Source organism: Ranitomeya imitator, chromosome 1 (assembly GCF_032444005.1).
Source record: "Ranitomeya imitator isolate aRanImi1 chromosome 1, aRanImi1.pri, whole genome shotgun sequence".
Classification (NCBI taxonomy): Eukaryota; Metazoa; Chordata; class Amphibia; order Anura; family Dendrobatidae; genus Ranitomeya; species Ranitomeya imitator.
The window spans coordinates 550,027,137-550,039,511 of NC_091282.1; the positions used below are offsets into that span (position 1 = coordinate 550,027,137).

General features: G+C 44.3%; 1 protein-coding gene across 1 annotated transcript in view; it reads left to right on the plus strand.

Moving 5' to 3' along the window:
- Window positions 1–12,375, plus strand: part of SUGP1 (SURP and G-patch domain containing 1) — a 64,890-nt gene that overhangs the window by 12,461 nt on the left and 40,054 nt on the right. Inside the window, exon 5 of the mRNA XM_069767698.1 lies at window positions 1,840–1,963. Within this exon, the coding sequence (XP_069623799.1) occupies window positions 1,840–1,963 (124 nt within the window). The remainder of the gene's footprint in view (window positions 1–1,839; window positions 1,964–12,375) is intronic.

A 12,375-nucleotide genomic window follows, 5' to 3' on the forward strand; every position in this document is an offset into this window, starting at 1 on the left:
TTAAACCAGTAGTAACCAACTTTTCTGACCTTGAGAGCCACATTCAGCTCTGCAAGAGGGTCACGAGCCACATCCAGCTCCTGTCCCCCCTCACAGTAGTGGCAACCAAAGCCCCCATTATGGGTATAATAACAACCAAAGCTTTTCAACACAAATCACCCCTAAGCAGTATACCAAGATCCAGGGGTTCCCACCACATTCAGCATTCTCCCATCACGCACTCCAAACACGGTCACATCCATCTTCAAGCATCTCCTCTGACTGGTAGTATCATCCTGTCTCCAACGTACCATACCTAAATTATCTCTAAACCCCCAAGACAAGTAGATGTGTACCCTGATCTGTTCTCTGCAGGGCTACTCACAAAGTTCACCATTTTGACATGTACTCTTCATACCAGTTTACTAAATGTGGAGCTAATGCATCAAGTTGGCAGACAGTCGCGAGCCACAATTCATTGTGACCGTGAGCCACATGTGGCTCCTGAGCTACAGGTTCGGTATCCCTGCCTTAAACTAACTTTGTTGGTGCACCCTTTGGGCTTATGACAGCATTCAGTCTTTTTGGGTGGGAGTCTTTCAGCATGACATCTATAGAATTGACAATCGTTTGCTCAGTCTCCCTTGCAGTAGTGCTCCAAATCTGTCAGATTGTGAGGGTATCTCCTGTGTACAGTGCTCTCTTCAGGTAAACCCACATATTTTCAATTGGATTTAAGTCTGGATTTAATCTGCTTCTGGGGAAGCAACTCTAGTTGATTTGGAGGTATGTTTAGGGTCGTTGCCGTGCTGAAAGGTAAAATTCTTCTTCAGCTTTTTATCAGCGATCTCAAGGTTTTATTGCAAAATTGACTGATTTTGCACTTTTCATAATTTTCTCCATCTTGACTAAAGCCCCAGTTCCAGCTGCTGAAAACATCCCTAAAGCGTAATGCTGTTCCACCATGTTTCAATGTAGGTGTGGTGTCTTTTTGGTGATGTGGAGTGTTGAATTTGTGACAAACACACCTTTTGGAATTATGGACAAAAGGTTCAATCTTGGTTTCATCAGATCATAACACGTTTCCCCACATGCTTTTGGCAGAGTTAGGTAGCTTTTGGCAAATCAGAGCTACCATCCACAGGCAGAAAATATGAAGAATACAGTAGATTGTCACATGCAGCATACAGCCAGTATGTGCCAGAAATTCTTGCAGCTTATTTAATGTTGTTGTAGGTCTATTGGCTGCATCCCAGACTACTTTTATTCTTGTCTTTTCATCAATGTTTGAGGGACGTCCAGTTCTAGCTAATGTCACCCTTGTGCCAAATTGATGCCACTTCTTGATGACTTTCTTTAATGTGACATATCTAATGCTTTGGAAGGTTTTTTTTTTGTTTTCTTCTCTTGACCGATAACATGCAACGAGATCCCTTTGCTTTACTGTAAGCCCTTTACGAGCCATGGCCTTTGCTGGAAAAGGCAACTAAGAAAATGTCAGGAAAATCCTACTAGAACAGCTATAAACTATTTATGGGGTTAATCTGAATCACTGTAAATTATGGCTGCTATCTACTGTCTATCATTAGTTTAAATATGATTTGCTGATTCTGAACACAGCCACATCCCCAATTATAAGAGGTTGTTCATACTTTTGACAACACATTCCTTCAAAACTACTTGTGTGTTTCTCAATTGATTTGTTCAGATTATGGATGACATTAAAGGTAGAAAAAGTTATGAATTCATTCTACTTCCTGGCATTTTAGCAAGGGTCTGTAGACTTTTTATGACCACTGTAAATACCTGTTGACTGTTTACTGTGTGAATTGAATCCCAGTACTGACAGCCTGCTTAAAGTTTCACCCCCAGAGGACTCAGAAATACGCAAAGTGGTAGAACAGTTGGCTCGATTTGTAGCTGAAGGGGGCAGAGAACTGGAAAAAATGGCAATGGAAGATTACAAGGATAATCCATCTTTTGGGTGAGTGGTAAAACACAGTGCTTGCATATTGTAATGTCAATATATCGGCTTACAATTCTCAAACCATTATCAGATTGACTTCAAACCATAGCATCTGCCTATACACTTTGATAGCTTCTACTAGGATTTGCCATTCTCTGCAGTACATTTTGTAAAACACAGCAAATGGACCTTTGGGTAGAGCAAACATTTTCTCACTGATGTAGGTATAATACATTTTGCATAACTCAATTCCACAAGGAATATTAGAAATCTTGCTATATATCTAAGAAAAATCTGCTGCTTTCTACATCTGTGAGCTACTTCTTCTCTATACTGCTCCCCCCACCTCTTGAACTCATTAGATAACTCACAGGGCACATTCAGACGGCCTTATAAATCAGACTGACATTGGAACGTAATGCTTGGACTCACAGTCAGGTCTTCCAACTCGAGCGTGACAACTTCATGTATTTCTGTGCAGCGGTCACTCTGAGGTTAGGAGAGTCTCCGGCCAGTTTATGCAATGCATTCTGATCTGTCTGTTTTACCCTGCCGTCTAATAGTTGAAATCTTTAGGCATGGGATGAGTGATGTGGAGGACGCAGTGAAAGTGCAGTATAAAAGCCATATACAGTTTTGTGAAAAAGTATTTGCCACCTTCCTGATTTCCTATTTTTTTGCATGTTTGTTTCGATCACCAAACAAATTTAAATATTAGACAAATAACACAATCACAAAATGTAGTTTTCAAAATGAAGGCCTTTCTTATTAAGGGAAAAAGAAATCCAAACCCAGAGGGCCCTGTGTGAAAATGTGGTTTTTCACTAAACCTAATAACTGGTTGGGCTCACCCTTAGCAGCAACAACTGCAATCAAGCGTTTGCGATAATTTACAATGAGTTTTTTACAACGCTCTGCAGGAATTTTGGACCACTCATGTTTGTAGAATTGTTGTAATTCAGCCACTTTGGAGAGTTTTCGAGCATAAACCGCCTTTTTAAGGTCATTTCACAACATCTCAATCGGATTAAGGTCAGGACTTTGACTGGGCCACTCCAAAGTGCTAATTTTGTTTTTCTTAAGCCATTCAGAGGTGGACGTGCTGTTGTGTTAAGGATCATTGTCCTGCTGCATAGCCCAAGTGCGCTTCAGCTTGAGGTCACAAGCAGATCGCCGGACATTGTCCTTCATGATTGTTTGGTAAACAGCAGAAATCATGGTTCCATTTACCACAGTCGGCTTTTGAAGCAGCAAAACAACCCCAGACCGTCACACTACCACCACCATATTTTACTGTTGGTATGATGTTCCTTTTTTGAAATGCTATGTTACTTCAACACCAGATGTAATGGGACATACACCGTCCAAAAAGTTCAACTTTTGTTTCTTCAGTCCATACCGTTTTCTCCTAAAAGTCTTGGGTATCATCAAGATATTTTCTAGCAAAACGTAAATGAGCCTTTGTTCTTATTGCTCAGCAGTGTTTTTTGTCTTGGAACTCTGCCATGCAGGCCATTTTTGCTCATTCGCTTTCTTATAGTGGAGTCATAAACACTGACCTTAACAGAGACAATTAAGGCCTGCAGTTCTTTAGATGTTGTTGTGGGGTCTTTTGTGACCTCTTGGCTGTCTTCGCTGCGCTCTCGGGGTAATTTTGATCGGCCGCCCATTTCTCAGAAGGTTTACCACTGTTCCGTGTTTTCGCCATTTGTGTATGTTTTGCCCAATTGCGGGCAAAGCCGAAAAGCAGTATGGCGCTTGTGCCAGTACTGTGCCGTACTGCTTTGCCCGCCTTTGGGCAAGCATACTGCACACGTGCGAGGTCACATTGCAATGCTCATGCGCAAAGTCTGTACGCGCTCTGCAAGATTCACAGCGAAGAATGCGTACAGCAAGCCGAGGGGTGGAGTGAGGGAACAGAGGCAACGCCCATCGGACCGGACTGAACAGATTAACATACAGCGCGGGACAAATGAAAAAGGTTTTTATGGGTGATTTATGGGGTGTCGGGGGTTTCAAATGTAGATGTGGAATGCATACCTGACAAGCAATTAAATGATATTTTTAGCTGATAGAGCAAAAAAGTGGTGACAGATTCCCTTTAAGAACTGTGTTTACTTGTTATCTGTGTATAATATTTACATTTGTTTGGTGATCTGAAACATTTAAGTGTGACAAACATACCAAAGAATAGGAAAGGAAGGAAACACTTTTTCACACAACTGTAATTGTTTTATTCTTCATATACACATAATGGCCTATTCTGAGAAGTGACCTCAAATTATAGTATGCTTTAAGGTGTCCATAAACCTAGAGTAAACCATCACGTTATTTTTTATTATGAAAATGAGAAACTGTAATATACCGTATATACTCGAGTATAAGTCGACCCAAGTATAAGCCGAGGCACCTAATTTTGCAAAAAAAAACCTGGAACACTTATTGACTCGAGTATAAGCCTGGTATGCATTGTCCTCTCATCCCTATCCTTGTATGCATGGGGCTCCCCATCCCTGTCCTTGTATGCATGGGGCTCCCCATCCCTGTCCTTGTATGCATGGCTCCTTATCCCCTATCCTTGTTTGCATGGTTCGTATAAAAAAACAAACAAACAAAAAATATCCTACTTACCTTTCCTGCGCGACCTCGCTGCATCTCGTTCTGGCACCAGCAACTCTTCCGGCCGAGCGATCGTGTGTCCCCGAGCTTTAAAGTAATGAATATTTACTCCACAACTATGGAAGCCGGAAGAGCTGCTGGCGCCTGAACGAGATGCATCGAGGGGGCGCAGGGAAAGGAAGTAGGATGTGTGCTGGAAGCCTGCGGCTGTAACTGTGCACGCCATAAGATAAATGAACTGCCAGTGCAGTGAATATTTATTTTTTTTTAGCAGCGGGCACAGTTACAGCTGCTGCTGCCAGCTCCTGCCTCTGTGACCCGCTGCTCCCCCTCTCCAGCCGTCTTTCTGGGACAATTACTCATGTATAAGCCCAGGGGGGCGTTTTCAGCACAAAAAAACTCGGCGTATATACTGTATCTTATGAGAGAGTTCTGCTTATTTCTCCTTCAGGACTGAATATTTATTCTTAAAATTCTCAGTTGGGTAAAATCTGTATTCAGTAAAGATAGATTGTTACATTGCTGAAATAGGAGATGAGGTAGTTTAGATTGTGAGCCGTAATTGGGACAATGATGATGATGTCTGTAAAGTGATGAGAAATATGATGGGACTATGTTAAGCCAGGTTCATATTGCGTTGGTGCAGTCCGTTCAATGCATGCGTTAAACGGACTGCACCATCGCTAGTGCCTTTTAAAGATCGCGATAGCGCAGATGCTCCACCTACGCTAGTGGTGACGGGCCCGTAAAGGCTGCAGACCACGTCCGAGGGTCGTCACAGAATGACGGCACATTGCTAATGCATGCTGATTATGACATGCGTTAGCGTTATGGGAGTCAATGGGTGCGCTGAAGCATCTGTTACATTGCGTTAGTGCCGCTGTGTAACGGATGCCGTCAGCGCATTGCCATTTATGCAATGTGAACCCTGCCTAAGTGAGTAAAAGAAATAAATATGCAATGAAAATACTTACTACAGATGTGTGTGACAAAAGCATTTATATCGCTTTAAGTAGCACTCTGTTTTTCATTGGGTTTACTGTCCAGTTGGGAGCTTAAAAATTATATATAGTATAAGCTACAGTGGATATAAAAATTCTACACTTCTTTGTCAAAATGCCAGGTTTTTGCCATGTAAAAAAAAACATACAAAAAAAAAACATTTCAGAACTTTTTAAACCTTTTAATTAAAATGTCACCCATATTCTGTACAAATTAAGAAGCAAATTAAAACCATTTTGAAAAAGGGAAAATAAAAATATACCGTAACTAAAATAATGTGGTTGCAGAAGTGTGTGCCAATTACATTTAAACCCATGTTCAATAACAGTTCGTGCACAGCTGCCATATTTTACAATGATTCTGATTTAACTCCAAATAAAGTTTCTGTTCTAGTAGGATAGTCCTGACATTTCAGTTGCAATTAACAACAAAGCCATGGTCAGTAAATAGCTTACAACACAGCAAAAGAATTCATTGTTCAAAGTTATAAGGTTATGTGCACACGTTGCAGATTTTTCTGCACTAAATCCGCAGCTCTTGGCAGAAAACGCAGATGCGGTTTTGATGTGTTTTTTTTTTTTTTTATGTGGTTTTGTATGCGTTTTTGAAATCTAAATAAAGATGTATTATTGAGCAAAAAAAAAAAAGATTTGTCATGTCTTGTCCAACCTCCTCTATTACATTTGTCCAACCCACACTCCATTACACACACAGACAGATAGATAGATGGAATGAGATAGATATATGGATAGTTAGCCTACTTTCACACATCAGGTTTTTGCCATCAGGCATAATCTGGCGAGTTTTGAAAAAAACGGATCCGTGTTTTATTTTTGCTGGATCCGGTTTCTTTCTCATGGAGTTGTATTAGCGCGGGATTGCGCCTGATGGCCTCACTTTTCATCCGTTTTTTGCTGGATCCGTCAAAAGAAACTGTTTCCGGCGGATGGAGAAAACGTACAGAGGAAAGCTTTTTTTCTGTTCGGCGAAAAAACGCACAGCGACTGATCCAGCGAAAAACGTATGAAACTGAGATCTGAAATGATGAATCCGGCCTCCAAATCCATTTTTCATGCTTTTTTTTTTTCCATTGAAATCATGCACATCTTCCGTTCTCTCTCTCGCTCTCTCTCTAAAAAACAAACGGATCAGTTTTTCACTATTTGCAACGTATTCGTTTTTTTTCTCAAAAATTAGCTCGATCCTGCCTGACGGAAACAAACTGTGTGAAAGTAGCCTAACTATCCATATATCTATCTACATCTGTCCATCAGGCAGGATCCGGTGAATTTTTGAAAAAACGGATCCGTTGCAAATAGTGAAAAACTGATGCAACTGATACGTTTTTTTTTTAGAGAGAGAGAACAGAAAATGTACATGATTTCAATGGAAAAATGCATGAAAAACTGGATTCGGAGGCCGAATTCATCATTTCACATCTGTTTCATATGTTTTTCGCCGGATCCGTCACTGCACGTTTTTTCGCCGGACAGAAAAACCGTTCTTCTGTACGTTTTCTCAGCCTGCTGGAAACAGCTGTTCTGACGGATCCGGCAAAAAACAGATGAAATGTGTGGCCATCAGGCGCAATCCAGTGCTAATACAACTCTATGAGAAAAAAACGGATCCTGTGGAAAAAAAACACGGATCCGTTTTTCCAAAACTCGCCGGGTTGTGCCTGATGGCAAAAGTAGCCAGATAGATATATGGATGTTTCTATAGATATATATATCTATAAATATATCTATAGATCGATATATCCATAGTTATCCATGTTTAGATATATAGATTTATCCATGGATATATCCATAGATATGTCCATAGATATATAATAGCAAGGCCTATGTTTCTTACTGAATGTTTAATAAAAAAAAAAAAAAATGGCGTGGGCTCTCGTGCAATTTTCTGCGCCAGAGGGGGAAAGCCGGGGGCCATTATTTGTAGCCTGGGAAGGGGGTAGTACCCACGGCCCCTCCCAGGCTATGAATATCAGCCCGCAGCTGTCTGCGTAGCCTTTACTGGCTATTAAAATAGGGGGACCCCCCCCAAAAAAAAAAAAACCGTGAGGTCCCCATATATTTTATAGCCAGAAAGGCTACACAGGCAGCTTCGGGCTGATATTCATAGCCTAGAGAGGGGCCATGGATATGGGCGCCCCACCCCCCGGCTACAAATACCAGCCCTCAGCCACCCCAGAAATGGCGCATCTGTGAGCCCCTCTCTTCCCACTCCCGAGTAGCGGTGAGATATGGGGTAATAAGGGGTTAATGTCACCTTGCTATTGTAAGGTGACATTAAGCTGGGTTAATAATGGAGAGGCGTCAATAAGACGCCTATTCATTATTAATCCTATAGTAGTAAGAGTTAAAAAAAAAAAAAAATACACAGCCAGAAAAAAGTATTTTAATATTCTTAATTTAACCATACTTACCATACTCGATCGCCTGCAAAAAATTAAAATAATAAACCAACCGTATACTACCTGTCTGCCGTAGTCCAATTAATAACGAGTGTCCCACGATGATCTCCCCTATAGAACAGTGATATCGGGTGATGTCACTGCTCTATAGGACCTTCAGTGACACACTGACAGGAGACAATGGCTCCTGCAGTGTATCACTGAGGTTACCTGAGTTCATTGGTCTCACTTTATGGCATTGCTGCGTGGGAACTTTCTCACACAGCAGTGCCAAAAGTGAGACTAGGGACTATTTTTTACAGTGGCAGAGGAATACAGTGCGGAAGGATACCTTCCTCCTGTCATTGTATTCCTTGAGCCCCTGGAGAGCGGTCGCATCAGCTGATGCTGCTGCTCTCCACGGGAGATCGTCATGGGACACTCATTTTAATTGAATTTCTGCGGATCAGGGAGTATATTGTTTGTTTATTATTTTAATATTTTTTTACAGGTGACACTGGCTTCGGGGATCAAAGTGACAAGTGATGGTGAGTATGTACTCTATGTTGTATGTACTGTATGTCTAGATGTTGTGTGTATGTAGTATGTAGCATTTTGTATGTATGTTGCATGTTGTATGTATGTTGCATGTATGTCACATGTATGTAGTATGTTGCATGTATGTAGTATGTTGTATGTATGTTGCATGTATATAGTATGTTGTATGTATGTAATATGTTGTATATATGTTGCATGTATGTAGTATGTTGTATATATGTTGCATGTATGTAGTATGTTGTATATCCTTCGTCAGGCTGCATAATTTTACAACGTTAACAGGCTGCAGAGGTACAATTGTACCTTCATTATATATTTTATTGAAATTTGGCCAACATATTCTGGACCAAAACTGCAGAGATGTCACGAAATTTCAGCCCTTTACGGCTTTTCGAAAAAAAAAGTTATTGGAATTTTAAAACGGAATAGTTACAATTGTACCTACTCAGCCGGACGAAGGTTAAATGTTGCATATATGTTAAATGTTGCATGTATGTAGTATGTTGCATGCATGTAGTGTGTTGCATGCATGTAGTGTGTTGCATGCACGTAGTGTGTTGCATGCACGTAGTGTGTTGCATGCACGTAGTGTGTTGCATGCACGTAGTGTGTTGCATGCACGTAGTGTGTTGCATGCACGTAGTGTGTTGCATGCACGTAGTGTGTTGCATGCACGTAGTGTGTTGCATGCACGTAGTGTGTTGCATGCACGTAGTGTGTGTAGCCAGATGGGACTTGTAGTCCCATTGGACGATGCCTGCACACACACACACCCGGACAGGCCGCAGACCTCCCGGACGGGACAGGCCGCAGACCTCCCGGACGGGACAGGCCGCAGACCTCCCGGGCGGGACAGGCCGCAGACCTCCCGGGCGGGACAGGCCGCAGACCTCCCGGGCGGGACAGGCCGCAGACCTCCCGGGCGGGACAGGCCGCAGACCTCCCGGGCGGGACAGGCCGCAGACCTCCCGGGCGGGACAGGCCGCAGACCTCCCGGGCGGGACAGGCCGCAGACCTCCCGGGCGGGACAGGCCGCAGACCTCCCGGGCGGGACAGGCCGCAGACCTCCCGGGCGGGACAGGCCGCAGACCTCCCGGGCGGGACAGGCCGCAGACCTCCCGGGCGGGACAGGCCGCAGACCTCCCGGGCGGGACAGGCCGCAGACCTCCCGGGCGGGACAGGCCGCAGACCTCCCGGGCGGGACAGGCCGCAGACCTCCCGGGCGGGACAGGCCGCAGACCTCCCGGGCGGGACAGGCCGCAGACCTCCCGGGCGGGACAGGCCGCAGACCTCCCGGGCGGGACAGGCCGCAGACCCCGCCCACACTCTTCCCCCTCCTCCCGAACTGCAGCGTTTCCTCAGCTAAACCGCAGATCTTTTTTACATCTGCGGTTTTGCTGCGTAAGTGCCCGACTCAATGCAAGTCAATGGGTGCAGAAACGCAGTTCCGCACAAAGAATTGACATGCTGCGGAAAAAACAACGCTGCGTTTCCGCGCGTTTTTTTTCCACAGCATGTGCACTGCGGATTTGGTTTTCCATGGTACTGTAGACCGCATGGAAAACTGCTGCAGATCTGCAGCGTCAAAAACGCTGCGGATCCGCGGTAAAAACTGCAACGTGTGAACATGGCCTAACTCATTAGATATACCAAAGAACACTATAAAGAGTGTCATGAAGAAGTGGTTTAAATTTGGCACAACAGTGACATTTCCTAGAATGGGATGTCCCTTATAAATTGAAGTAAATTGAACTGGAAGGCTGCCAATAGGCCTACAGTAACAATAAAGGGGTGTTATATTACTCAGACAACCCCTTTTCCATCTTTGTTTCCCTCCCTGTAAAATAACACCTATATTCACCTTGGGTGCAAGGGCCGTTCCAGCGGTTTCGGCACTGGCTCTCCCGGGGCTCACCTAACATTATGTCTAACAATCCCTGAGGATAATCAGTGCTAACTTCACTCTCCTCTTCCATGGACGTAATTAACTTCCGGACGGAGTAAGTAAGAGAGCAGCCACATCTCACTTCCTCCGGATGTCTGATTTGTTCAAAGATTGGGAGAATGAAGCCAGTGGTGATTGTCACATTATCCTTACAGTCAGTAACGTGAGCTCTGCGAGAGCAAGTGCCAACATTAAAAAATATCGCTGTCACCGGAGTTGAGTTTGGGTGGTGTTGTTTTGCTGGGTGGAAACATAAGGATTGCAAAATGGTTGTCTTGAGTAGTAGACAACCCCTTTAAAGGAACTGCAAAGATGTTTGGCAAATACTGGTTGCATATTGCATGTGAAATAAAGATTTGGTATTCTTCATACGCCTAGCTTGTGGAATTCATTGGCAATATGGAAGCATTACACAGTAAGGCCATGTTCACACAGTGCTTTTTTTTTCTGCGGAACCGCAGCGTTTTTGCCGCTGCGGTTCCGCAGCTGTTTTCCATGCAGGGTACAGTGTACTGTACCCTATGGAAAACAGGAACCACTGTGCACATGATGCGGGAATCGGAGAAAAAAAGCCGCGCTGAATAGCCGCGGTAAAAAAGAAGTACCATGTCACTTCTTTTTTCGGAGCCGCAGCGGTTCTGCACCCATTGACCTCCATTGTGAGGTGAAACCCGCAGTAAAACCCGCAGATGAAAAAAATATCTGCGGGTTTTACTGCGGTTTGTGGTGCCGAACCGCTGCAGCAGGAAGTGCGGGGAAGCGGGCGGAAGTGCGTGGGCGGAGTGTGGCTGCCCCCCCCCCCCCCCCCGTGCTCCGATCCCGCCCCCCCCGTGCTCCAATCCCACCGCCCCGTGCTCCGATGCTCCCCCCCCCCCAGTGCTCCGATGCCCCCCCCCCCCCCCCCCCCCCCCCGTGCCCTAATCTCCCCCCCCTTATACTTACCCGGCGTCCCGGTGTCCGTCCGGCCGTCTTCTCCCTGGGCGCCGCCATCTTGCAAAATGGCGGGCGCATGCGCAGTGCGCCCGCCGAATCTGCCAGCCGGCAGATTCGTTCCAAAGTGCATTTTGATCACTGAGATAGGTTATATCTCAGTGATCAAAATAAAAAAAAATAGTAAATGACACCCCCCCCTTTGTCACCCCCATAGGTAGGGACAATAAAAAAAAATTAAGAATTTTTTTTTTTTCCACTAAGGTTAGAATAGGGTTAGGGGTAGGGTTAGGGGTACGGTTAGGGGTAGGGTTAGGGTATTTTCAGCCATTTTAACTGCAAAGAAAACTGCATAAAAAAAGATCAAAAAAAGGATAAAAAAAAAGGATCAAAAAAGGACAAAAAAAGGACCTGCGTTTTTTGCCAAGAGCTGCAGTTTTTTAAAAAACAGTCCTGAAAAAAAAAGGATGGAAATCAGGAACGTGTGAACATACCCTAAATTATCCAAGCCCAGCTACATTTTGCCAAAACCTACTTTAAAGGAGTTGTCGGACTTGAACGTTGATGGCCTACCCTTAGAAGACATCATCAGTGTCTGTTCTGTGACAGTGCTACACTGGAACTGCTTGGTTCCAGGAACTGCACGGCACAGCTCCACCTACTGCATATTGTGGCCATGTACTACACATCCCTAACTATTCAAATTAATGGGGGTGGGGTGGGGGTGGATGCGCAGTACTTGGCCGCTATTCTGACAAGGGAGGTGTGCAGCTCTGTAACTGATCAATTCCAGCCGCTGCCAACATCGGGAGCAGCTGATCGGTGGGGTGTGCCGGATGTCAGAAGCCCACCGATCAGATATTGATGACCTATCTTAAGAATATGACATCAGTTTTAAAGTCCAGGACAACCCCTTTAAGTCCCCCCTTTAAGTCTGCCAAAAGCATGACTTAAAATGTGTTATGGATTGATGCGATC